This window comes from Ammospiza nelsoni, chromosome 3 (genome assembly GCF_027579445.1).
Source record: "Ammospiza nelsoni isolate bAmmNel1 chromosome 3, bAmmNel1.pri, whole genome shotgun sequence".
NCBI lineage: Eukaryota > Metazoa > Chordata > Aves > Passeriformes > Passerellidae > Ammospiza > Ammospiza nelsoni.
In genome coordinates this window covers 95915849-95941514 of record NC_080635.1, presented here as the reverse complement: position 1 = coordinate 95941514, position 25666 = coordinate 95915849, and the positions used below count along the sequence as shown (strand labels likewise).

General features: G+C 45.5%; 2 protein-coding genes across 3 annotated transcripts; one reads left to right on the top strand and one right to left on the bottom strand.

Annotated features, from left to right (window-relative positions):
- Positions 1 to 193: 193 nt before the first annotated feature.
- MTO1 (mitochondrial tRNA translation optimization 1) lies at positions 194 to 7837 on the top strand. Its single transcript, XM_059469245.1, has 12 exons — positions 194 to 421; positions 562 to 761; positions 1165 to 1282; positions 1974 to 2263; positions 4181 to 4293; positions 4433 to 4623; positions 4857 to 4987; positions 5455 to 5659; positions 5740 to 5911; positions 6124 to 6242; positions 6717 to 6874; positions 7048 to 7837. Exons 1-12 carry the CDS (start codon positions 211 to 213, stop codon positions 7213 to 7215), a joined length of 2076 nt encoding a protein of 691 aa, XP_059325228.1. The 5' UTR covers positions 194 to 210; the 3' UTR covers positions 7216 to 7837.
- An 8775-nt stretch (positions 7838 to 16612) lies between these two features.
- On the bottom strand, positions 16613 to 21127 carry EEF1A1 (eukaryotic translation elongation factor 1 alpha 1). 2 transcript variants are annotated; one of them, XM_059468583.1, is made up of 8 exons: positions 20911 to 21127; positions 19994 to 20181; positions 19015 to 19194; positions 18593 to 18889; positions 18189 to 18339; positions 17748 to 18004; positions 17308 to 17542; positions 16613 to 17016 (listed from the first exon to the last, which is right to left on the bottom strand). In XM_059468583.1, exons 2-8 carry the CDS (start codon positions 20135 to 20137, stop codon positions 16892 to 16894), a joined length of 1389 nt encoding a protein of 462 aa, XP_059324566.1. In that variant the 5' UTR covers positions 20138 to 20181; positions 20911 to 21127; the 3' UTR covers positions 16613 to 16891. The 2 variants fall into 2 exon arrangements, with proteins under 2 accessions (XP_059324566.1, XP_059324567.1); XM_059468584.1 differs by having other exon boundaries at positions 19994 to 20157; positions 20911 to 20945.
- Between the last annotated feature and the right edge of the window lie 4539 nt (positions 21128 to 25666).

The following is a 25666-nucleotide window of genomic DNA, read 5'->3' as shown; positions in this document are numbered from 1 at the left end:
ATCCGACGGGAGCGTTTTCCCGCTCCTGGGCGGCTCCGCCCGCCCGGCCGCGGGGCGAGGACACGTGAGCACCGGCGCCGCCCGGCTTTTCCAGCCGCACGGGGAGCCGGGACGGGTGGCCGCGGGGAGGCGCCCGGGCCGCCGCTCCCGCAGGCCCCGCCTCTCGCTCCGGGCCGGAGGAGCCGCGGCGGCGCTCCCGGCCCAGCCGCCATGTTCCTGCGGAGCCGCTGCCGCTGCCTGCCGCTGCCCCCGGCGCCTCGCCCCGGGCACCGCCGGGCGGGTAGCGAGGTCGGGGCGGCGGCAGCGCCGCGCTACGAGGTGGTGGTGATCGGCGGGGGCCATGCGGGCACTGAGGCGGCGGCGGCGGCCGCTCGCGGCGGGGCCTGCACGCTGCTGCTCACACACAGGATCGGCACCATCGGTACCGCCGCGGGTGCCCGGGGAGGGCGGGGGAAGCTACCGCGGGCGCCTCGGGTCTCCCGGCGTGGGGAGCGGCGCTGAGCCGGGGAGGTCGCGGGGGCCTTTGCGCGGTGCTGAGGGTGTCCCTGTGTCATTACCCAGGGGAAATGTCCTGCAACCCGTCCTTCGGCGGCATCGGGAAGGGGCACCTCATGCGGGAAGTGGACGCCCTGGACGGGCTGTGCGGCCGCGTGTGCGACCGCTCCGGCGTTCACTATAAGGTGCTGAACCGCTGCAAGGGCCCGGCCGTGTGGGGCCTCCGCGCGCAGATCGACCGCGGCCTCTACAAGGAGAACATGCAGGTGAGGAGCCCGCTCCCGGGTGTTCTGAGGCGGGATGCACCACCGAGGATTACGAGGAAAGGGGCTATGTTTTGTTTTTCATTATTTACCGATCAAACCTAGATACTTTTCTGTTTGGTACTTGGATGCAGTGTAAGTTGTTGGAGCTCAGCACAGTTTGAAAAATTCTCTAGTGTTTTAGATACAGGTCAGGCTTCATGACCAATTAGTTTATTTGAGCTTAAACTTTACATGAGTGAAAACTTCTACCTGAAAAATCAGGATAGTACCGTAACTGAGTGTCTGCCAAATGACCTGCTAAGAACGGAAGTGGGTAATAGATGTTTCAGAAATCAGCAGGGTTTGGGATTGCCCATATGTCTCATAACTTCCTAGATTTTTGCAGTAACTCCTTTCATGACAGAAAGAAATCCTTAACACACCACTGTTGACAGTTCGTGAGGCATCTGTGGAGGATCTTCTCTTGACTGAGCCAGAACCAGGCCATCCCGGGAAGTGCCAAGTCACAGGAGTTGTTCTGGGTATGTGCTGGTAACTCACTAAGTGCCTTCAGTTACTCCACACTGAGAACTAGCCTTTGGGGTAAATATTTCTGATTCACTGATGAGAAAGATGAATTTATCCTATTCTGATTCATTAGAGAGAAAGATTAATTAGCCAACAGAGCTGGTTTAGGTAAAGTGAAATAAACCAGGTTAATACGTGTAATACAAAGTAATACAATGTCAAAAATACCTGGATTAGTAGTGTACTGGGACATGAACTAAGTTAATTTTCTTCAGGCTAGTGATACTGAATTCCATGCTGTGTTTTGAGGTTTTATTTGGTAAATGGTGTATGCTGCCCTCAGTGTTACAGGACCGTGGGGTCCTCTTAATAACAGGCTTGTACTTCATTACCCCTTGCTGTTATAATAAACAAGCTTTCCAAAGTAAAGGCCTGGATATGAGGTTTTCTCAGGAGTGGTTTTGTTTTTTAAGAATAACTTGCTTACTTAATAAATAAATATACAGAAATAATTACATGCTGTTTATTGTAGTTATTACTATTGATGTTTTTATTATGGAGAAGCTGGTATTATTTTATAATAAAAACAAATAAACCCCCAGTGAGCACTGGTAGTCTCTAGTTCTCCCTTCAGGCAGAAGCACCAGAATTCCAGGGCTTTGTTGCTACTAAACTGTGCACGTCTCTGAAAACGTGCTGTTCCAGGGGATGGGAGCACAGTCCGTGCCGGGAGCGTTATCCTGACCACCGGTACGTTTCTGAGGGGTGAGATCCACATCGGCCTGGAGACGCACCCGGCGGGGCGGCTGGGGGACCAGCCAGCCATCGGGCTGGCCCACACTCTGGAGAGGCTGGGCTTTGCTGTGGGCAGGCTGAAGACTGGGACACCGCCCCGGCTGGCCAAGGATACGATTGACTTCGCTGGTCTGGAGGAACGTGCGGCTGACAACCCTCCAGTGCCCTTCAGCTTCCTCAGCGAGGCCGTGTGGATCAAGGTGGGGTAGCACATCCCACCCATCAGGTGCACATGGAGCCGGGTGGGAAGTGGTTCTGGGAATATCGTGCTCATCATCAGCCAGGGAGTCAGGGCTGGGAAAGGCAGCTGGGATGTATTTGCACTGGAGGTGTTACGTTTTTGAGCACTCTCAATGCGAGACAGAAGTTACTTGTGTTCTTTTGAAAGCAAATACCTTTTCACTCTCATTTCTCCACTTGAGAACTGAACTTTCTTTACCTGTGGAGTCAAGAGTTTTGTGGAATGTGATACTGCTGCTAGTATTCTTCATGTGCTGGTTTTACAAAATCTTCCAGTATTATGCCTGTATTGTAGAGATTTACTGTGTCTGGCTTCTTATCTTAGCTCTGGAATAAGGTTAAACTGTTGAAATTAGAGATAATTTGTAGTATTGACTAAGAAAGGATGGATTTATCCACAGAGCTGAGAGGTGGCAGGTTAACAGTAACTTAAAAGCAGAAGAGGTTCAATTTTCTGAAGAAAATCTTGGAACATTGGCTGCTTTTGTATAATGTAATTAAACAGCACAGAGTTAAGTATCAGGAGTTAATTTGCTCTGGAAGTTAGAGGAATTGCAATAACCTTTTACAATCAGGATGTGGCAAAAGTAGTATCAGTTGAAGGCCTTGGTATATGTAGGAGAGGTTTTCATACAAAGTGTTTTAAATCTAACAGCAAAAAGTTGTTAGACAAACATTCCTAATAACAATTTTGAGTCAAAATTGAGAACATATGAGGAATTTATTCTCCGTAAACATGTTGAAAGAAACAACAATTTTCAGACATTTATATATGCTATAACATGCAGGATTTTTTATAGATGCTCTCAGAAGTCTGGCCAATTTATTGCATCATGGTATAGGTGTTCTGTTTCTTTTATTACTACCAGAGCATCTCATCTGTCTTTGTTTAATGGATAACCCAGGTTTTATCCAGCTAAACAGTACTTTATTAAATTTGCTGTCCTGGTTAGACAATTACTATTGATTAAGTTTCTGGAGTGTACAGGCCTTTGAAGTGGTTCCCTTACCACACCTGCAATGTATTAACTTTTTCAAGACAGCTTTCTTGTCTTTGGTATCTAATTCATCTCCAAGTTATATGACAACCATTGACCAATTCTTTATTGAAGTTTGGTCTTCAACTGTTGATTAAGTTCTCTGAGGGTTATGGGTCCATGGAGTTCCTTTCCCCAAGTGCAGCGAGATGATTTCTCAGGGTTTTGTACTGACACTCAGCCAACACAGATCTAAATCAAAACCACATAAAATCACAAGACTTTTGTTCTAACTAATATATAATTCAGTGGCAGTTTTGAAGAGTTTGGTGCTACATTGTCACAGTTTTGAATGTGAGTCTGTTGACTCTTTTTCAGAAATATCAGTGAAATACTTTACTTCACATGGTGAGGTTTTTTCCAAACTTCGAATTTTTCATGTTAATTGCAGAGTTTTGTGGTTTTTTCCTCTTCAAGAGTATTTTTTTTCTTCACCCATTAATTGGCTGTTAGCTGTAGGGTCAGCACTTATTCTTCTAACTCCAGAGGGTTTTTTTTCCCTTTGATCAGTTTGAATGCAGTAATGTTGATTTAATGGGAATATCCATCCTGTAGTTAGGAATATGGCATATAGGATAGAACTTAAATTCCAGACTCCCAGATTCCATCCCGTTCTTGGTCTGGTCTTGGGCATGTTGCTCAGGCTCTGAGATCGCTCGTGTTCAGTCTGTCCAGTGGCCATGACAGCCCTGCTGACCCCTCCCAGAAGAGAGAGCCAGCCATCATGGGAAAGGTCTTGGAGATACCGGAGTTATTGAGTGAGGATACAGAGTTAGTGAGTAAGGATTGAGTAAGGTATCATGACCAGATTAACTTAGGCCGAGCTTTGGCGTGTTCCAGCCGGAAGATCAGCTGTCCTGTTACCTGACTCACACGAACCTGAAGGCCCAGCAAATTATCCGCGATAACCTCCACCTGAACAACCACGTCAGGGAGACAACCAGGGGCCCACGGTGAGTGTGTGGCATCATGCAAGGCTGTCAAGGGGACAGGCTGGAAGTCTCTTTGGAGCTGTGGGTCTCTCCTGCTTCACTTCTGGAAAGTAACTTTTTCTCCATGTCAGGTGCTGCTCATGGCTGTTTACTGTTACAGGTACTGTCCCTCTCTTGAATCAAAGGTTCTGCGCTTCCCAGAGCGAGAACATCAGGTGTGGCTGGAGCCAGAAGGCTTGGATTCCAATGTCATTTACCCCCAGGGCATGTCCATGACGCTGCCACCTGAGCTACAGGAGCAGGTGATCAAATCCGTCCCAGGCTTGGAAAAAGCCAAGATATTACAGCCAGGTGAGGGCTGAATAGTTTTGAATCTATTAGTCATATTTATTTACTGGTTAATGAAAAGCAGGTTTTGTTTAGAGCATAGCAAAACAAAGGAAACATGAAGCAAAACTAATTCCTGAATGCAGTGATTTTTAGTCTGCTTGTTCAGAAGTCATAAATAGAATTGATAAGCAGTTCTGCTCCACTGGTTGCCTTGACAGTCCCTCCTGTAACATCTGTCTTGTTGTGTGTCACAGGCTATGGGGTGCAGTATGACTTTTTAGACCCCCGACAACTGACCACTTCTCTCGAGTCACGTCTTGTTCAGCGCCTCTTCTTTGCAGGCCAGATAAATGGCACAACAGGCTATGAAGAAGCTGCAGCTCAGGTGGGCAAATCTGACTGTTGTATATTCAGCACTCAGAAAGGGATATTACCTTGGCCTTTGTGATAGTCTTGCTAGGCCCGTTTTGTGCTCATGAGATGCTCTTTCTTTTGTTCCTCACCCTGATTTCAGATTGCCTAAGATATTTTTGCTTGTGTCTGTACAAGTATCTGCAGTTGCTATCCCTAAAGTTGCAATAACAATAGTAATTGAAAGTCCTGTCAAGTGTTTCAGCATGGAGACTGTGCAGTGGGTATAGTTGAAAATGTGGGAATTGTCTCCAGACACACCAGCAGGGGCCAAGAAGCCCTTCAGACACTCAGAATGTCACAAGCAGGAAACAGCCTGGATTACTGGCACAGACTGTTGCATTTTCCTGGGCGCGGTTTGACGCGTGAGCCTTTGGGGCAGGTATGCCCAGTTTTTGCTAGGAAGAGAGCGATGGAGTTTGGTTTGTTTTGCCTGTGCAGGGTGTGATTGCCGGGATCAACGCGTGCCTGCGTGTCCAGGGCAGGCCCCCGTTCACCGTCAGCCGCACCGAGGGCTACGTGGGGGTGCTGATCGATGACCTCACGGCGCTGGGCACCAGCGAGCCCTACCGCATGTTCACCAGCCGCGTGGAGTTCCGCATGGCCCTGCGGCCCGACAACGCCGACGCCAGGCTCACTCACAGAGGTGTGCTGCCGTGCCAGCCCCTGCACTGACCGGCCCTGCCTGGCTGCGGACCTGTGTCTCACGGATACCTGTCTCTGCAGGGTTTGAAGAAGCTGGGTGTGTGTCACAGCAGCGATATGAGCAAGCGGTTAAGATGAGAGCTGCATTAGAGGATGGGATCGCAACACTAAAATCGCTTCAGTTGAGCATATCCAAATGGTCCCAGTTACTACCAGGAGTTCCCATAAGTAGCAATCGCAGGTCACCTGTCAGGTAAGTGTTACACATGGAGCTTTCTGGTTATGCTTGCTTTAGCACATCTGGCTAGTGGTATCACAGCATTTGTCCATCCTTCCTGAAGCTGTCAGTACTCCAAGATTGCTGTTCTGGCTTAAGCTAAGAACTTTGTACGTTTGAATAGCCATAAATCTGCCTTATAGGTGTGACTCCTTTTTACCATAAATGTTTACTCTTGTTCTTCACAGTGCCTTTGATGTCCTTCAGTATCAAGATGTCAACATGGAGATTCTGGCAAAGGCTATCCCAGAACCCCTGGGCAAACTTGCTCAATGGAGGGAGCTGGCAGAGAGATTGAAAATAGAAGGTAGGGTACAAGGATTAGGCTCTCTCATGGTGATCTGTATATGTTTGTTCAGTAAGGGGACAGTAGTTGTCCTAGTTTGTGTGTTGCTGCTTAGAGAAATAAAACACTGATCAGAGTGTGAACTTTTTACCATAAGCCACAGCCCTTTTTTGCACTGATGCACTGATGTTTCACTCTATGAGTAGGATCACTCTTTGGGTTTTTTTCCTCCTTACTGCCCCATCAAATACGCCATTCTTCGTTGTGATGAGAAGATAAAAACAACCCATGTATCTAAATTCCTGTAACAAATTGAAGAGTAGTACTTCTTCCAAAGCAGTGATGTGAATTAGGCTCTACAGTCTATGAGGCTGGAAATTTCCTTAGGAGCTTTTGACCACCGTAGTGAAATTTCTCATTGTGTTTTGTACAAGTGACTTGTTTCACATGAATATCTATCTGTATCTGCCTTTCTTGTTCCCCTGACCACCACAGCTGCTTACGAGTGGTGTGTGGTCAGTCAGCAGCAGGAAATGGAGGAGGTGCGTCGTGACGAGGCGCTCCAGCTGCCAGAGGACCTGGATTACTTTGCCATTGATGCCTCACTCTCGGCAGAGGTGCGGGAGAAGCTGGATGCAAACCGCCCCCAGACGGTGAGAAACTCAGCCACAGCGGGGCTGAGCAGCACTGAAATCCCTTTTGTCTTCTCAAAGGGCAGGGAGGTGAATCAGGGAAAGGAGCACCCACAGGTTTGATCTCATTCTCACCAGCTCCATGCAGTGTGTAGGTTTGGTGGTAGTTAACTCGTTCCTGTCTCCATGTGCAGATTGGCGCAGTCAGCCGTATCCCTGGAATCACACCAGCTGCTATTGTTAACCTGCTGAGGTTTGTGAAAACCAATCACCGCAAGACAGAGAAGCTAAAAGCTGTGCCTCAATCTGGAGAGTACTTCCCAGGGAAAGTGTACTCAGGCAAGGCAACTTCACAGAGATAGATTTCAGCAGAGTTTTCTGAAGAGGAGACAAAGTTTGTTAAAACACCTTTGTAGAAAATGGCACTGATCCTGCCAGACTTTGTGGCAAGATCCCCTCCTGAGCCTCTTCCCAGATAACGCCCATGCTGGCTGGATCCAAAGCAGTTGTGGTTGGGTTCTGTGGCAGTGTCATTGCATAGAACAAAGATGATGAATGCACAAAGTAAATGCTCAGAAACCTAAATACAGCCTGTGATTTTGCTGATACAAACGGAGAGACAGGAGAACTGCTTTTGAAATTCCACTCATCTGGAAGACTTTGGATAGTCAAAATCTGTATCTTGTAAAGGACAGTGTTTAGTTCTTCTGAAATGAATAAGAAATGTTACCATGCAAAGCTCATGGCAGCACAAGAGGATTGGAGCTGAAAAGTGTGTTCCATTGAGTTCAGGGCTTGTGTTCATAGCTGTGCAGTGACTGTGCACAGGCTGGTGTCTCAGTGTGGTGTCAGCCAGAAGGAGACATTTGGCTATGCCACATGAATTATTTAAATTTATGCAGGAGAATGAATGCAAACACCACATCCTGTAGATGTTTTTATCTTTTAAAATAAATAAAGCTTATCTTGAAACTTGCTGAAGAACTCAATTATCATTTAGCTTTCAGCAGGGCCTCACCAGTTCATGGATCACAGTTCCCACATGTAAGGTGGGCTGAGATTCACTACAGAGCTGGGGGAGGCAGCTGGACAAGGCTGGGTGCTGAGGAGGGTGGGGGACATGTGGGAACCTGCCCCATGGACCTCAGCCTGGGCACTGTGAGGCTCTGTCATATGCTGTGGGCTGGGGGAGTGGGATTCTCATCAGCCCTGGTCCTGCAACTGACAGGAGCAGAACGTGGATTGGAGCGAGATCGAGTCAATTGGATCGTCTGGGCAGTTGATTACTCACCAGCAAGACACATGGAATCCAAGCTGTTTCTGTGCATCTACCAAATCCTTGCTTGACTCAAGCAGCAGTTTCTGGTGCTGGTTTCATTTCTGAATGTCCTCTGGCTTCAGAATACATTTTGATACAGTAAAATCAGAGAATCTTATAGGTTGGAAAAGATCCTTAAGGTCATTGAGTCCAACCATGACCCAAATACATATGTCTGTCATGTTGAAAATATGATTCTGGAAATTTCTTTGGCATATTTGCTCTGGGTGAGGGTTGTTTTCCTGCCCAGAGGAGTCAGAGTAAATCCCTTCTGTTGACAGAGACTGTCATGCAGCAGGAGGATGAGCAGAGTTTGCCGTTTGTTTGGGGCATTATCCAACCTGCCTAAAAGCACTTCCCTGTCACCGTCCGCTGGCTTGTGTGGAAGAGCTTTAGACACGTGATCTGTAGGTCAGTTGATGTCAGAATGGCTTAGAAAGGTGAACATCTACCTGCTCCTTTATATCTGTGGCCTGTTTTCCTTCCATCACTGTTGGCTCTAAGATTTGCTTCAACCTTGCAAGCCTTAAGTTCAGCATAAGAAAGGCAGCTATGCTTTCTGTGGCGTAACTTGGGCTCCAGGGATGGTGCTCATGGAATTCCAGCTATGTGAATCCAAAGAAACCCTAAATCTTCACTTTTAATCTGATAATGCAGTTTCAAAACTATTTCCTAGTTCTTGTCAGCAGTCATTTGACAGGACTCTAGCTTTCAGTAATGTGTGTATTTAAAGGCAAGTACCTTGTGCCTTGCTACAAAAGGAAACACTTTGCTAAATTTTTCTGTGCTTCTGGTCTCACACATGCAGCATAAATGAAAGGGTGATTCCACTGGGCTGGGCTGCACCAGTGTTAAAGAAGAGCAGGAGGGGAGTTTTCTTCTTTTTACAATTTCATAATGCACAGCTGTGATCTAAGGAGGAGGGGAGGAGTTAAGTTCAGGGGAAATTGAAGTCATAAGTGAGTTTCCTCCCAGCAGATCCTCTGTAACAACTGCTCTTTCTGTTCCAGTGTGAAGCGGGTCCTTGGCCTCTGGTGAGTTCCCTTGTTAAGACAGGGTCTCCTCTGTTCACGTATGTAGGTTAATGATGTCCATATTTGCTGAAATGGAAAACCTGGCTTGTGCACAAGTTTGAGGACTGGCTGTCCCTCGGGTATTGGTTTCATGTGTACAGAGCTTGCCACAATATTTTGCGCTTGTTCAACAGTTCTTGTGTGAGAAGACTTTTAACATGAAAAGAAATTGCTGAAGGTAGTTATATCCATTTTGGTAAGAAAACCAAGCACAGAAAAGCTAAATAATCTGCTCAAGTAGCATGGACAGATAGGAAGGACGCCTTGTGCCATCTGGTTTCTAACCTCTGGGGATTTGTTACAAGGCCCAAGGTTTGGTTTTTAGGTGTCACAAAGTGAGCTTAGACCTTCCCATGTCCTGTGGTCTCGCTAAGACCAACAGGATGGGAAGGGCAGAACTGGAGGAGTCTGCGCTTTTCCTTGGCTGAGCAGTAATGAATGGCACTTTGTTGTCCTGTAATCCTTGCTGTCACCAGGCTAGCAGGGACGGAGGATGTGAGGTGAGGTTGACCTAACTTGTTGCACATACCAACTGTCCTTGTGTTCCCTGCTTCAATGTGTGTGTGTCTCTCCTTCCCTCCTGCAGAACCCAGGCCTGGTGATCAGCACTACCACTCTATCTTACCCCAGACTTTTAAGACAACTTATTTTCCTTCCCTACTCTAGTTTTCATTTCATATGGTTCTTGAACTGAGCAGTTTCTTCGTCTTGTCTTTATTTCTGCCTGGAACATGAAAGCAAGAGAAAAATAGAAAGATATTTTATGCTATGAGGCACTAAAAACTGCAACCTTTAACTAACTAGTCTTTGCATGCAGTGGTTTTAGATGCCCAGGGGTACCAACTTTGATGACCATACCTGCCAGGTTGTGTTCCTCATGCAGTGACAGGTATCTCAGGATGGCATTTAGTGGATGCAGGGAGGAATCTACTGTCCCCTTGGAGATGCAGTTTCCACCGAGTAGGTGCTCTCAGTTCTTCCCATCAAACCATGGCCAATGCTGCTCAGAGTCCTTCCAGGGTGTTCTTTCCATCCTTTGCCTTGATTTCATGGCACTGCTGAGAAATAAAAGGTGTCTTTCCCCTCCTTTGATTAAAATTAGTTGTGGAGATGGGAGACTTGCTGGGCAATTGCTATTGGGACATAAAGGGCAGAGAAAAAGGATTGATTCTTGACCTGTTATTTTACTGTCAGTGATGCTTTGAGGAAACAAACTGTGCTTTTGTTTTCTTTCTAAATTGCTGTGCAGGTTTTACCCTTCTTCAAGTGTAGCTCTGAGGGAGGAGAGTGATGTGGATGCCCACCAGAGGATCTCTGACTCCATACTCACCATTGTGTGGTGGCCATGCCTCTGTGCCAAGGAAGGCAGTATTGGCAAACCTTCTGTCCTGAAAGCTGGAGGCTGCACCCTGTACCTCTTTGCAGACATAAGACTGGATGTTTTGATGGTCTCTGATGTCTCTTTGGCATGCTCAGCTCTGAGCAGGCACATCCACAGCCTCAGCTTCCCTGTCTGTGTCCCTGCAGAGTGGGTGCCTCCCTGCAGGAGTGGCTGGCAGAGCCACCCGGGTGGGCTGCAAGGGAGCACGGCTCAGCAAGAGCCCGGGATGCAGTGGAGACAGGAGGAGTGAGTGAGGGGTGAAGGTGTTCCTGCCTGGCATCAGCTGCAGCTCCCAGCACGAGCCCCAGGAGGGACATTCTCAGGCACAGCTGGAGACTGATAAGCACAGGCTGCTCTTGTTCCAAGTGTCTTAGTGCTGGATGTGGTTAACTGAAGAGCAGGCACGGAGCCAGGTGGGAAATGAGCTCACTCTGCCTTACAGGGCAGCAAGAAGAGAGGGGAGGTGACAACAGCCTCGTGACCACTTGCTTCCCTCCCAGTGTACCGTGGTTTAGCTTGAAAATTGCCGTGCATGACCAGATGGTGGCCTGTGTCACACATGCACAGGATTTTGGAGTCACAAGTGGAACAGCTGCTGTGCCTGGTAATGCTGAGCTGGCACTTCAGAGAGCCAGCTGCATTGTCCTTGTCCCGCTGCATCTCGGGAGACTTTGGCCAGGTGGGCAGGTGACAGTGGTGGCCTGGTGACACTGGCCCAGAGCTGGCTGGGGGACAGTGGTGGGTGTCAGGCAGGAGCTGGAAGTGGCTGCTCTGAGCAGAGTGGTCACGTCACCAGCAGTGACCTGAGCTCTCCTTGGCTGTGCCACGTGTGTAGCTGCCCGGGGAATGCGTGCCCAGGAATGAGCTGCAGGAATTTCCCTCACAAGGAAGTGACTGCAGTAGAGCAGAGCCCCTGTTCAGGGTGGTTTTTCTTCTCCCACTCCCAGGCCACATATATACACCCCCTCCTTCTCCAAAGAATTAGGGTATTGTAATCTATAAAAGCGCTTTAGCAGGAGGCTCTGTGACATTAGTTACTGTTACTAGTAATGTCAGTCATAAAAACTTATAATTACATTTAAATTCATCTGTTCCTTCCTTTATTCCCTCTGGAAAAGGCTATTAGAGGACTTGTTAAACATGGAGACAAGTCAACACCAACAATCCTATGTCTCCTTATCCAAAATACTCATGTCCTATCAGCAGAACCACAGCCTAGCTTATAAACTAAATATTTATTAAATATTAATGAAATATTTAATTATAAGAACTATATATAACAAATAATATAAAAATCATAATATGTATAAAAATAATAACTTATCAATAACTAAATATTAATTCATTTGGGGGCATTTAAATTTTTTTACTGAGGAATTAGCTTAGAATCCAGCTTCAAAATAGGAATTGCAGATTTTAAGGAGTCTGGTGGTGGCAATTATAAAAAAAAAATTAGATACCTTATTAAATTATGTAGATGTATGCAATGTTATATATATAACATATATATATATATATAACATATATATAGGTGTGCATGTGTGTGTGTATATATATATATTTTTATATATATATATATATATGGAACAAAAAAAAGGGCATTTTGCTTAAGAAGTGCCCAGGTGGCTGCAGATAAGAGGAACCTGAAGCTTCCTTTTAATTTCAGCTTTACCTGCTATCAAGCCCCTCCAGGAGGGGACATTTGTGGTGCCTTTCCATCTCTGTGCAGGTTTGGAGTGAGCAGCTTTGCCAGCTGTGCTGATCTCTGCAGAACAGGCACCTGGGCTGGGGAAACGCTGTGGCTCTTCCCTTTGTATTAAATAATCCAGATTTTACTGGGCTGAAAGGGAAAATGCGACTGTGACTGCTGCTGGCAGGGCAGGCAGGGCCCTGAGTTAGGGGTGAGCTGGCTCTGCTCATTTCCAGTGACTATGTAAGGCAAAAAAATTAGCATGTTAACCCAAGGACTAGTGTTTGTGCTGAGCCTGAGGTAGCAGGTGCCCTTGCAGGAGGATGCCCAGGGCTCTGGATTGCTTTGCTAAGAAGAGCCAGAAGAAAGACTTAGCAAGTACCTCAGCAAACCTACACAGGGCAAACCTATTGCTACTGCATCCTTAAAATCACATGCTTGGCCCATGGGGATGATTCACCAATGGAAGCTTGGCTACCTTCCTACTTGTTTTGCTTTTTTAAAGGAAGAAATAAGCAAAACCCGCACAGATTGTAGCTCCTTGGCTGACAGCCTGTGTGCACCCCACCACTGCCCCACCATGTCCCCACCCAGAGGCCAGAGATCCCTCATCAGAGCATCCCACTCTGATTTCCACCTTCCCTCAATACCTCACTCAGCATCTTCCAAGGAAAATATGGGTTCAGCTGCGACCTTACCAGTACAGAGAAGCTGGCAGATTTGAATTATGTTGTGTAAATATTTGAAACATTAAAGGATTAAAGAACTACTGATAGGTAGCCAGGGAAAGTAACCTGATTTTTAAAAAAGCAGGCAACAATGTAATTGACTTATAATGCAGAAATAATCTGAAGTGACTAAAGAGGACCCAGAAAGGGCTAAAAATCCACAGCTTCTGTACCTTGGAAGCCAATACAGTTTTAATATCAAGATTTTTCTTCAGCTCTTTTGTACCCCAGGTGCCCTTTTCTTTCTCCTGAGGTGGTTTCTGGCCTCTCCTTGGTAAGCAGGAGCAGCATTGCAAGAGAAAGGTAATTTTGCCCAGTATTATCTTCCATGGTCAGAGTTTATTCCTCTGTTTAGCTTATGGTTTGGATATTATTTAAGATTTGCAGTTTCAGAAGACGAAATTCCCAGACAGGAAGTACTGCTTGGTGCAATCAGATGACATGAAAACTTTGAGTTATTGAAACTAATAAATTCAAAGGTGTTAATACTGTCAGGAATTTACAACTTGCAGTGAAATGTGTGAGTGAATTTTTGTAGGAAAGGAGCCCTGGGTGAAACAAATGCTTTGAGCAGCACTCAGAGGTGCTCAGGGTCCCCCAGGGTGCTGTTGGTGAGGCAGCTTATCAGCTCTGCCACAGCGTCCTCCAGCCCCAGCCTCCCTCTGGGCACTACATAAACATAGAACTAATAGAAATTAAAACCAGGTGGGTTGTGTTTATCAGACTGAATTTACATGGTTCTTAAACAGATAATCATTTAGCACCAGTGAGGAATGGAATATCCCTGTACAGTAAAGTTTGTTTTTACATGGTTTATCTTGACCGTATCTAAAATTTAAAGTATGCATTTACAGAAAATATTTTCCAAAATTTGTCAATACCTTTCAAAACATACTGAGACAGCTAAATTTAGAATGTGAATGAGTCTTTCATTTGCAATTTCAGTAAAGTAAGTTTTTCCAGTTATTAGCCTTGTACAAACTGATCTGAGATATAATTAAAATGTCTCTGGGCAGTAGTCTGAGCACAGCCATTTTATTCCAGCCTGAACTATCCACCTAGGCAGCCAACACTGAGCAAGAAGTACTTAGTGGTATCAGCTGTGACTGCACTGCTCCATTTTCCTACAAAGACCAATCAGCCTTTGTCCTCTCTGTCCCCCACTTCCTCGCCACACACATTTCTGGAATATTTCTGTGTATCTAAAGTCCTCTGGACAAAACATTCATCAACAACTAGAAAGGAAACATTCACAAATGCAAGACTCCAGCCAGTTTTCTGCCTTCAGAGCTGGCTCCATCACCACACCAGCATGCTGTCACACCTCTGCATGAACACCACCAGCATTGCAGGACAGTGAGGAAAGAGTTAAGGACAGCTGTAAAAGTTGCTTAAAGAAATAAGCAGTCAGAAGACAAATACAGTTCTCAACTAAGAACATTTATTAAAAGTTTGATCGAAGTAGTTTTATTCCCAAATTTTGTTTACAAAAGTCTAACAATTTCCCCAGGTAGTCAGATTAAGAAAAGAACTGAGATGGCATTAACATTAGTGCATAGAAAGCAAATCTAGTTTATAAAAGTTAAAGTAAAAAAGAAAGAAAACCAAATTAGTAAAATGTAGGTTTAAAGTACATGAAAGCAATTGCTAGTATTGCAGGCAGAGCATTCCCAATGTTTTGCTGCTCACATGAAGTTGTTAGATGCAATAGTGTTATTTAGGGGTGTTTTCCTAACCAGTCCCTCTGCCATAACCTATGCAACTGACTCTTGTCCTGCTCTCAAGCCGGGCCATTTTACCCTGACCCAGCCTCCCAGCAGCTCTGGCAGCTGATCTGATCTATGCACAGCTGACCCAAGGGCCTCTTGCAATAGAGCACTGAGCACTGCACTGCTGGGTCACACCTTATTTTCCCTAAGGATTTGAATGAGTTGCTCACTACAAGCCCATTTCCAAACTAGCATGGAGCAGGCACACACAGCTGCAGACAGCCCTGTGCAACGTGCAGAGGCACTCCAGACTGGGTGTTGCATATCCAGCCCCAGGCCGGCCAAACCAAACATCCTGCGCCTAACAAAGGAATGTGAAGGAAATCTGAGGAACGCAGAGCCATGCTGAAGGCAGCCTGTGCCAAAGCTGCTTTGCTTTTCATCCAGATCAGAACTCAGCTGAACCAGTCTGACCAAAGCCTCTTGGAAAATATTTATCGGTTTAACTGAAAAGCATGCTAAGATTTGGCAAGACACTTCAAGCTTTATTATGGCAACAGTAGGTCTGCCTCCATTTTGAAGTTATGCACTTCCTGTTGCCCTGGTGACCCCAACAAACCTCCAGAAGCAAATTTAGGCAGCAGAGATTTCTTTACTGAATTACAGAGCCTGCAATGCCTCTCTAGCCTTTGCTTCCACTGTACCTTCAAAATCAGTATGTAATGCTCCAAGATTCCACTGCAGTTAAGACACAGAAGGTGAGCAGAAAAGGAGAAAAGATCCAGACAAAGAGCATGAAAACAAGTACCAGCAGTTCAGACCTATCCAAGCAGTACAGATATGAGTTCCTGCAGAGCAAGCACACAGCTGGAGAAGGAAAGGAAAACAGAACACAGATAATACAGCCATTTCAGGCAGAACAAACATACTGGTGTAATGGAACGACTCCCTTACAGATACCAATTCCTTTTGACCTATCCTGGGGATGCTGTGGGGAAATCATGTGAAAGGTTAGTAAAACAGCTGCACCATTATGCAAGTCAGCTCTGATTATCCATTAACTGCTTGCCCCCATTTACCAATTTGAAGCAAGGCTTCTATGCCAGAATTCCTAATAATTACAGCTGGTGTTCTTATAACCCAGAACATTTAACTTGGGGTTGTCTACTGATTATTAGTAAGTTTGGACTAGATACCAAAGTCCCTTTTAACTGTTTCATCCAAATTTTCACCCTGTTGTTAAAAGGATAGCAGGCACACCTTGTCCCACTGTGCCATTTGGTGCAGGCTACAATGGCGAGTCACTCAGATTGAATCAAAGTGTAATTCTAGACAGAAGTTTCATATTTAGCTATTAAACATCTTACTATATATTAGAAAACATCTATGTAAAAGTGTTTTATTTTTGAAGATCTACACAACATGTTTCTCAGGAAAAAAAATCTGGTTCTGCTTTTGACTAGAAAAATCACTGTACGAAATGTTGGAAACCCAACATAGGATTCTTTATGGTTTTTTTTAAGGTTAAACGTGTTCATTTTTTTCTTCTCCATGTAGACTTTTCTTGGTTTACTCAGTGCTTCACAGAATGCACGAAAACACTGTTAATTGTTACCTGGTATTCGTGCAATCTAATCTAAAACCAGTTTTTGAAAAAAGCACCAGGAAAGTTAAGGCTTAGATCAGTTTAAAAGTAAACCTGTAGATTAACTTCGTTCTACTTTTCAGAAACAGATAATTTTGAGTATTTGCTTTGCAACTTCTGAACGTATTTAATTAATAACTATCCTTTCTTATCCCACCATGACTAGATATAAGTTTTACCATAAACTTAACATTAACCCAAAGAACACAGAGACATAGCATTGAACTTCTGTTTTAATGGTCTCAAAATTCTGTGACAGATTTTTGGTCAAGTTTCCATTTTAAAAAATTTATCGATTTTAAAGACTAATAACTTAAACTGCCACGAAACAAATGGTCCACAAACATTCCTTTCCTTCTGAAGCTTTTACGATGCATTGTAATCATTAACCAGTCTTTCGCTATTAAACTTAAATGGCCAATTGAGACAAACAGTTCTGAGACCGTTCTTCCACCACTGGTTAAGACTGAGGTGGCAGCTGGTGTACAGAATTTTCATTTAGCCTTCTGGGCCTTCTGGGCAGACTTTGTGACCTTGCCAGCTCCTCCAGCCTTCTTGTCAACTGCCTTGATGACACCAACAGCGACCGTCTGCCTCATGTCACGCACGGCAAAACGACCTGAAAGCAAAAACACGAATTCATGACTTTTGTCTGTGCTGCTGACTCCCAGCCCAATCTGCTGCACAGTGGCAACACACACACTGGTACAAATGGGCCAGCGCTGCTCTGGAACCAGACCGGGAATGACTTTTCTCTGGAGTTTCTCTCCCTGTACCAGTAAGATCCTGGTTCCACTTCACAGTTTTAAGTCCCAGCCTTAATCAGTGTCTCACAGAACACACTGCATCCCAACACTAGAAATCAAGGAGTGTCTTTTCCAGAGACCAGCATTAATGTGAGATGCCTTACCGAGAGGAGGATAATCAGAGAAGCTCTCAACACACATGGGTTTGCCAGGGATCATATCAACGATGGCAGCATCTCCAGATTTCAGGAATTTGGGGCCATCCTCCAGCTTCTTGCCAGAACGACGATCAATCTTCTCCTTAAGCTCAGCAAATTTGCATGCAATGTGAGCAGTATGGCAATCCAGCACAGGGGCATAGCCAGCACTGATTTGGCCAGGGTGGTTCAGGATAATGACCTAAGAAACAAAGAAAGCCAAGTTAGAAGGAGTAATTTGAACACTGTAATGTTCTTACAAAGCCAAGGAATTAATGAGATTTTCTTCAATCAAACAGAACTCAAAATACAACCCTCTATGTTGCTTTACAGCTTAGCCTAACAAGACTTCTACTTTGGAATACAGAGCTACATTCCCAACATCCCTGAAGAGCTGCATAACATACCTGTGCAGTGAAGCCAGCAGCTTCCATGGGAGGGTCATTCTTGCTGTCACCAGCAACATTCCCACGGCGAACATCCTTCACAGACACGTTCTTAACATTGAAGCCAACGTTGTCACCAGGCAGAGCTTCACTCAGGGCTTCGTGGTGCATCTCCACAGATTTCACTTCAGTTGTTACATTGACTGGGGCAAATGTAACCACCATGCCTGGCTTCAGAACACCTGTTTCCACACGGCCAACTGGTACAGTACCAATGCCTGCAAAAAGCAACAACAGTATTATTCAGCTTAGTGAATATATGCCCTTATTGGGGAAAAAACCCACTTGAGACAAGAATTTAAATTTCTGACTTGGAAAAGCAGCTCTTGGGCAAACGCCTGCGTTTCTGGCCCATAGATCATCTGCTGCTGGCACACGAGCAGCATTCCAGAGAACACATACCGCCGATTTTGTAGACATCCTGAAGAGGCAGACGCAGGGGTTTGTCAGTTGGACGAGTTGGTGGCAGGATGCAGTCCAGGGCTTCAAGCAGGGTGGTTCCGCTGGCACTGCCGTCCTTACGGGTGATCTTCCATCCCTTGAACCAGGGCATCTGTAATGAAAACAAACTCAGGTTAGTCTCACTGCCAAATTTAATGGTGCTGAAAAACCACAAGCAGTATCTCTTAGCATTATCTCAATTTACTGTTACAGAGTAAAAATTTTCTTAAGTGCTAAGATTTATCTTGGACCTTGCACTTCCCAAACGTAACTATTAAAAAACACGTGCATTTTATCATTGCAGAGAATTGGTCTTAGCAGTCTCCACAGTTCCATGCCATAACAGAAATAAATGCCAAACCTACATTAGAGCTAGGCTCCAGCATGTTGTCACCATTCCAACCAGAAATTGGCACGAAAGCCACAGTCTCTGGGTTGTAGCCAATCTTCTTGATGTAAGTGCTGACTTCCTTGACAATCTCTTCGTATCTCTTCTGGCTGTAGGGTGGCTCAGTGGAATCCATCTTGTTGACACCAACAATCAGCTGTTTCACACCCAGGGTGTAGGCCAGAAGGGCATGCTCACGGGTCTGCCCGTTCTTGGAAATACCAGCCTCAAACTCACCAACACCAGCAGCAACGATCAGGACAGCACAATCAGCCTTTGAAAAGAAAAAAACAAACCCTCACTATAATTCTTGTGTGTATGTCAAAGTACTACAGGAACCCCTCATAGCAACCAAGGAACAACCTTCCTGAACCCCCAAATCCTACTTTCTTTACATACCTGAGAAGTTCCAGTAATCATGTTTTTAATGAAGTCTCTGTGTCCAGGAGCATCAATGATGGTGACGTAGTATTTGCTTGTTTCAAATTTCCACAGGGAAATATCAATGGTGATACCACGCTCACGTTCAGCCTTCAGCTTGTCCAAGACCCAGGCATACTTGAAGGAACCTTTGCCCATCTACGGTTACAAAAAGAACAGTGCTTGATTCCCATTAAAAGAAAAAAGAGTTCTATATCTGCAATTAATTCAGAAAGATCACGCAATCTAATAATAGTAACTGGCTAAACACTGAAAAACATGGCTGCTCATAAACCAAGCAACTAGATATGCTTGGCACTACTGGTGAGAGATGCCAACTGTTGAACCTTATTGAACCTGCTGACAGCTCAGACTCCCTGACAGCTTGTTAATTTCACTAATGCATCTTTATGATAGAGCTCTTGAGCCTGAGTCCAACTATTAAGTATCCTCTGCAATTTGAGGTCCTCTTAGTACTTCAATCCTTGCAATAATCAACACTTTAACCGCCACTCTGCTCAACATTTGCCAAGTTTTATTTTATAATGTTCTTATTACCTGTGCTGTTATTACACAGAAAAAGACAGTATCAGTAATACTCCGTTTTTCAAAGTAGACCTCAATAGACCAACTTTTTTCTATGCAGTTTGAATCCAGTCATTTAACTTGATTCCAGATGTTACTATTAGTATGTAACTTTTCCTTCACTTATTCTACATTTCACAATCTGAGTTTCTGTAGCTAACACAAGGGCAGACTGAACACTTGTTCTACCTCAGGGACAAGTGCACCGCAGCTGCCGCCCTGTGGCCACGCAACACTGAGCCACTTGTTCAGCTCCTGGGGCCACCAAGCCGCCTCCCCGTGGCCACTGAACGCTCTGCAGGCTCGCTTTTCAATTAAGGGTCTATTCATTCCCGCAGCCCGGAATTTTGCTGGCTGCTACGGGCCCACGCACCTCAGCTGCTTCCTTCTCGAACTTCTCGATGGTTCTCTTGTCGATGCCTCCACATTTGTAGATGAGATGGCCGGTGGTGGTGGACTTGCCAGAATCGACGTGGCCGATGACAACGATGTTGATATGGGTCTTCTCCTTTCCCATTTTGGTTGTTGAGTTTTTTTCTTTCGGCAAAAGAGAATGGACACCTGTAAGTTCCCCAGAAAAAAGCTGGTTACGCCTCGGGCCGGGCCTAGGGGCAGCGATGGCGGCGCCACATGCGGGGCGTCCCGGCCGGGATGGCGGCCCCGCCCCGCCGGGGGAGGGGAGGAGCGAGGCGGGCGGGCCGGGGGCCCCTCGGAGCGCCCCTCGCGTCGCCCCCTCCCCGGGCTCGAGTTACCCCGGCGGCGGTGGCCGGGGCGCGGGGCGGCGAGGAGCGGGCCCGGCGGGCAGCGCGGAGGGCGGGGCCGCCCCGCTCCTTTGTGTGACTCACCCCGCCCGGGCCGCCGCGTCCTCCATTTTGTGGCGCTGGCGGCGGGCAGGCAAGGCGAGCGGCCATCTTTTCACTCGTGCCCCGGCCGCCCTCCCCCCGACGGCATCCGCCGCCGGCCCCCGACGGTCCCCGCACGGCCCCGCGCCGCTGCCCCCGGGGCGTAAGGGGAGGCTGTCAGGCGCCTCCTGCCCCACGTCCGTCCGAACACGCTGCTCCCCCCACCTCAGCCCTGACATCGTGGGTGTGCACATGGTAACGGAGGAGGACGATGCGCCGCCATCCCGCCGCCCCCTGCTTCCCTGCCCGTCCGTTCGTCCGCCCCGGTTCCCGCCGGCAGCCCCTGCCGCCCCCTCCCTCCTCCTCCCCTCGACCCTCACTACAGCCCAGCTGGGCGCTGGCCGGGCCTCTGGGGCGAGCGCGGCCTGGCCCTGCGGACGCGCCTCACCTGCTCGGCGACGGCGGCAAACCCGGAGCGGAAAAGACCGACAGCGTGAGCGGCGCCCCTTATATACCCTAACAGGGGGCGGGGCCTCGGGGACACGTCACCGCTCCCGGCGGCCCCGCGGCCCCGCCCGGGCACGGAGCGCCCCCGCCCCCGCCGGGGAGTGCGGGACCCCCCCGGCCCGAGCGGGACCGGCCCGGTCCGGCCGCGGGGAGCGATGCCCGTGGCCCATCCCGGCCCCGCGATGTGCCGAGGGGCTCCGCCGGGAAGGGAGCGGTGCCCCTCCCGCGCTGGGATGGAGAGCGGGCGGGCGGGAGGGGCCGCCTTGTCCGGGAGGAAGCGGGGCGGCAGCGAGCAGCCCCGGCCCCCTGCAGGGCCCAGCCGCTGGGGCCCGGGCACCGGCAGCGTCAGGCCTGGCGTCATGGCCGGGCCCGACGGAGGCGGCAGCTGACGGAAGTCCCCGGGGAACAGCCCCCGGCGGGTTAATTGTATTTCGCACTAGGGACACAAAGGAACGCAATCAGCGAGATTCGAAACGATCAGTGAGTTACCCCGACCGGCGAGTTACAAATGTCGGCTGAACATCACGGAATACGGAACTGCCCCTAGCCCAGTACGCTGCAAGTCTCGCAGAATCAAATGTGGAGGAGGGGAAGAGCAAGAATTTCTGGAAGCTTGTACCGGAATAAGAAGCCGTCGTTTGGCTTTTAAAAAAAAACCAAAAAACACCAACCTTTTTCTGCTTTTGTTGTAGCATTAGAGGAAAAAGTTGACTCGTCTTAGAAAACTTCGGCACAGAAATACAAATCAAGGCGGACGCACCTCCAGCAAACATGTGTCTGAAGTGCAAATGTATCAGTCACGGAGGCGTTCGGGACATGGGGTCTCTGCAAGAAACCTGACTGCCAGAAGTGCCCCCCATACTGTGTTTGCACATGGCAAAACCCGCAGCCCTGGCAAATTGTTTTTAGAATCATGGCAATGAGGAGTCACAAAACAGCTCACATCATCAGAAATAAAGGTTCTCGTGATTAGTAGATTTTTTCTGGTTTAGTCGCCTGTAACCGATATTAAAAAATCCATTAAATATTCAACATCTCCTATACCCATTCAAGAGAAATTAAGCTGAGAAGCTGAACTATCTGTTATTTTTAAATTACCTGCAAAGCTATGTAGTCTATGTTCTTACTCAGCTACATTATATGCCTGTCAGAAATAGTTACTTTTCCATAGACAGCTATAATCCACTTCTTGGTATGCTCTTCAGGTTGCAGTTGTATAGCATGGAAACAGCCTCTTGTTCAAAAACAAACAAAAAACAACAACACCAGCAAACTCATAATAAAAAAACTACCTCATGCATCTACAAATGTACCCTTCCACTTGACTTCAGGTTTCTCTGAGATAAACCCAGCATCAAATTCATTAGAGAGCAGTAAACTTAGTATTTCATGGTTTGATACGGAAGTGTTTCCACGAGATATGGTATTTTTCCCACATGAAAGATTAAAATGATGCATTTTGTTAAAAAAAAACAACAAAAAAACCAACAAAATACATTAGAGAACATGCTGAGTTTAGAATACACCTTTTACAAAAATAACCAGATGCAGAGTAAAAACCTGAAAAGGGTTTAAATATTAAACAAACACTTTTTTTTTAAGAAAGGAGAAAAATCAAATTCTCTCTCATTCCTTCCTATGTTTTTTAGCAGAGATTTGTGGTAGGGGCGAAGGGAAGATAGGTATGGTTCAGCTTTCCTCAAAATAACCTTCAGGGCCAGTTACTAGTGAAGACACTGCATATGAAGTGTCCCAACAATGAAGACATCGGAGAAGGGCAGGAAAAGGAAGGTGGTCTGCTTTCTGGAAATGGAAATGCATTATTGTGAAGGGGCTTGGGTTGAAGACCAAAGTGTAATATTTAGCAAGAAAGCTAGGAAGCACTTCTTTAGGGTCTTCTATAAAGCAAAGACTGTAAACACAGTTAAAAAGCTTTATTCTTCAAGATGGTTTGAAGTTACCTACTAAAATGTGTATTTCAGTGTGTGGGGGATGTATTTTAATGGATTGATCTGTCAAAGAATCCATTTTCATAAAAAGGTAGTTTTAACACTTCCCAACTGCAGTCAAATATTTGTGCCTGAACAGGAAGAGGAGGAAGGAAATATGTTACTAATTTCTTATATAGTCCATACTAAACTGCATATTTCTAATTTTTTAAAGATACTTTTCTTAGAAGACTATTTCATAAATAAAGGCTCTTAGAATCAGGTATTTCTTAAGGAAGTAATTTCTTTCAGGCATTTCTTTTTTAATGAAGTACGATGTAGCTGAAAGCTATGAAAGCTGAATTTGTGGTACAGATTTTTAAACATGGTCCTAGTTTAAGTCCACAGCAGTTGTTTTCCCTCTCCACTTCTTTAAATGTTTTCAAAATAATTCTATTATTTCCTCTTTAGTTTGACCAATACATGTTTTTATTCTCTCAACAAATAGTGTATCTTTTCTTGCCCACTCTATTAGAAGAACATTCCTACTATCAATCTCAAAAATATTTATAGAGCTGGGGAGCTTGTGATATATGAGTAGCCTCAGATAACACAGTGGAAATGCATGCTGAAGAGTCCTCTCAGCTAACACAAACAGGCCTACACTGGACTAAATCCTGTTTGCAACCAGCCTGTAAAATTGTAGATCTTATTAATTTGGTAAAACTAATCACTTTAATATGTAATGTTTAGGAAGGAACAGAGATAGATTTTCAAAAGTCAAAGACATTTAGGCATTGAAATGGGGCTTATTCAATCCAGACTGACTTCAGAAATAGGAGGACTTGTGGGCAAAAATTACTCATTCTCCTTTGATCACTGGTGAGCATATGCTAAAGTGAAATATCCTATGTCCACATATGTCTCCAGTGTGAGAGCACACAGAATGCTCTAAAGCATTTGTATTCTAGGAACCCATACAGAAACCACAATTTTAAAAGGGTTTTGAATCTCAGATCAAATGACATTAAAATAAAAGTGAGCACCTGTAAAGAATTTTAACTCTCTACCATATGGAGATGGGTATTTTTTTTGGTCAGACTCCTGTGCAAAGATGCAGGCAAGTACTGCTTATACAACCGTTTTAACTGCAATGACCAAGGTCATTCAAGAGTGTGAGCAAACAGACTTTATAAGTACAAGACTTGAAACACAGATCTGATAAATGGAGTATATCAAGCTCACTATATATTAAAGAGGCACTAAGATTTCTTGAGGGCACTTTCAGAAAGGGGAAAAGCAGTCCAAACTTACCAATAGTAATTGGTGATTAGCAAAACTGGATTCTGGTCATACAATTAGCCTCATACTCACTGTGAAAGGCTTTTTAATCACTCTATTACAATTATCATGGTACATACATTTGTTCAAAGTTCAACATAAACTATAGCATGAGCATGCAGCCTTACTTCCATCTGTAAGTGTTCTTTAAGGCATTTGTTCTTAATAGCAATAAAAAGCACCCACATCTGTTACAAAACCCTTTTTCATACATGATCTTAATACTTACTAGCAGTTTTTACAATCATCTGTTTATGAAATAAAAGAACAATAGAATAATTGTGTTATTCATATATGAAGAGAATAGACAGAAAAGCTGCCTAAAAAAAAGGTTTAACTGAGCAAGGTGAGGTGATCTAAACTAATTGAAAAACTCTACTTTTGAAAGTTACTTGCTAAGTAAAATTGCTTGGTAAAAGAAAGAGACAACAGTAAATACACTTTAAGTTAGTATCTTAGTAGACAGTACAAATAAAACTCCTCCACTCTTGGAAGTTTAAGACTTGGACTAAATAAAGTCTCCTTGTCTGATCTGGAAGCTGACCTTGCTTATGGGTTCACAAAAGGTCTTGCAGTAGGAGATATAAGACAGTGGACTTCAAAACTGTTGAGAGTATCACTGGGATGAACAAGCAGTAACAATTTCAGAGTTTTCTGAATAGCTTAACAAGAGCCTCTTGAAAAGTCATTGTTGCCCTTGAAAGAAGTTTCCTCTGGGAAGCACAGCCGTTGTACTTACAGCATTTATAATAGGTGATGGAGTACTGGCTTAGAGGATAGCCTCCTTTAAAAAAATAATAAAAAAATCCTTTGGACAGTCTTTTCAAACCACATTTATCCACAGCATGAGAAAGCTCATTTATATTGAAGGTTTAATACTGGCTGAACTGTGATACTGAAGGTTTAGGATCAGGCATAGTGGTCAGATCATACTGGGATGTGACCGGAACTAAGAGTTGTATTTAAATCCCATGTGCTGTTCTGTGGAGGTCTGCATTTGTGAGCTAGAAAATGAAAGTATTTGATGTAGAGCAGAAGTGTCCTAAGCAGGAAAAAAACAACTGCACAGGTAAGAGTGTTCTGGAACTAAACAACAAATGGGCAGATACATGCAGGCAGTAGCTTAGACAAAAAGTGACCCTTCACTTGCAGACATCTGACAAAACTTCATATACCTCATTAATGCTAAGCTAATTTACACCAGGTGATGACCTGGCTCCAGGCAAAACCCAGAATTACTAGACACTAATGCAGAATAAAGGTGAAGGGCTGATGAAGTAAGTACCATTATGGAGGAGCAACATAATTTGTTAAAGTGTTCTGTGGTTTTGCATTAGTATTTTCCAACAGCAGCAAATAGGCAATTTTTTACTATATCTCACCACCTTTTGGACACCCTAAATGAATGGTAAGCCCTTGTAGGAGTTC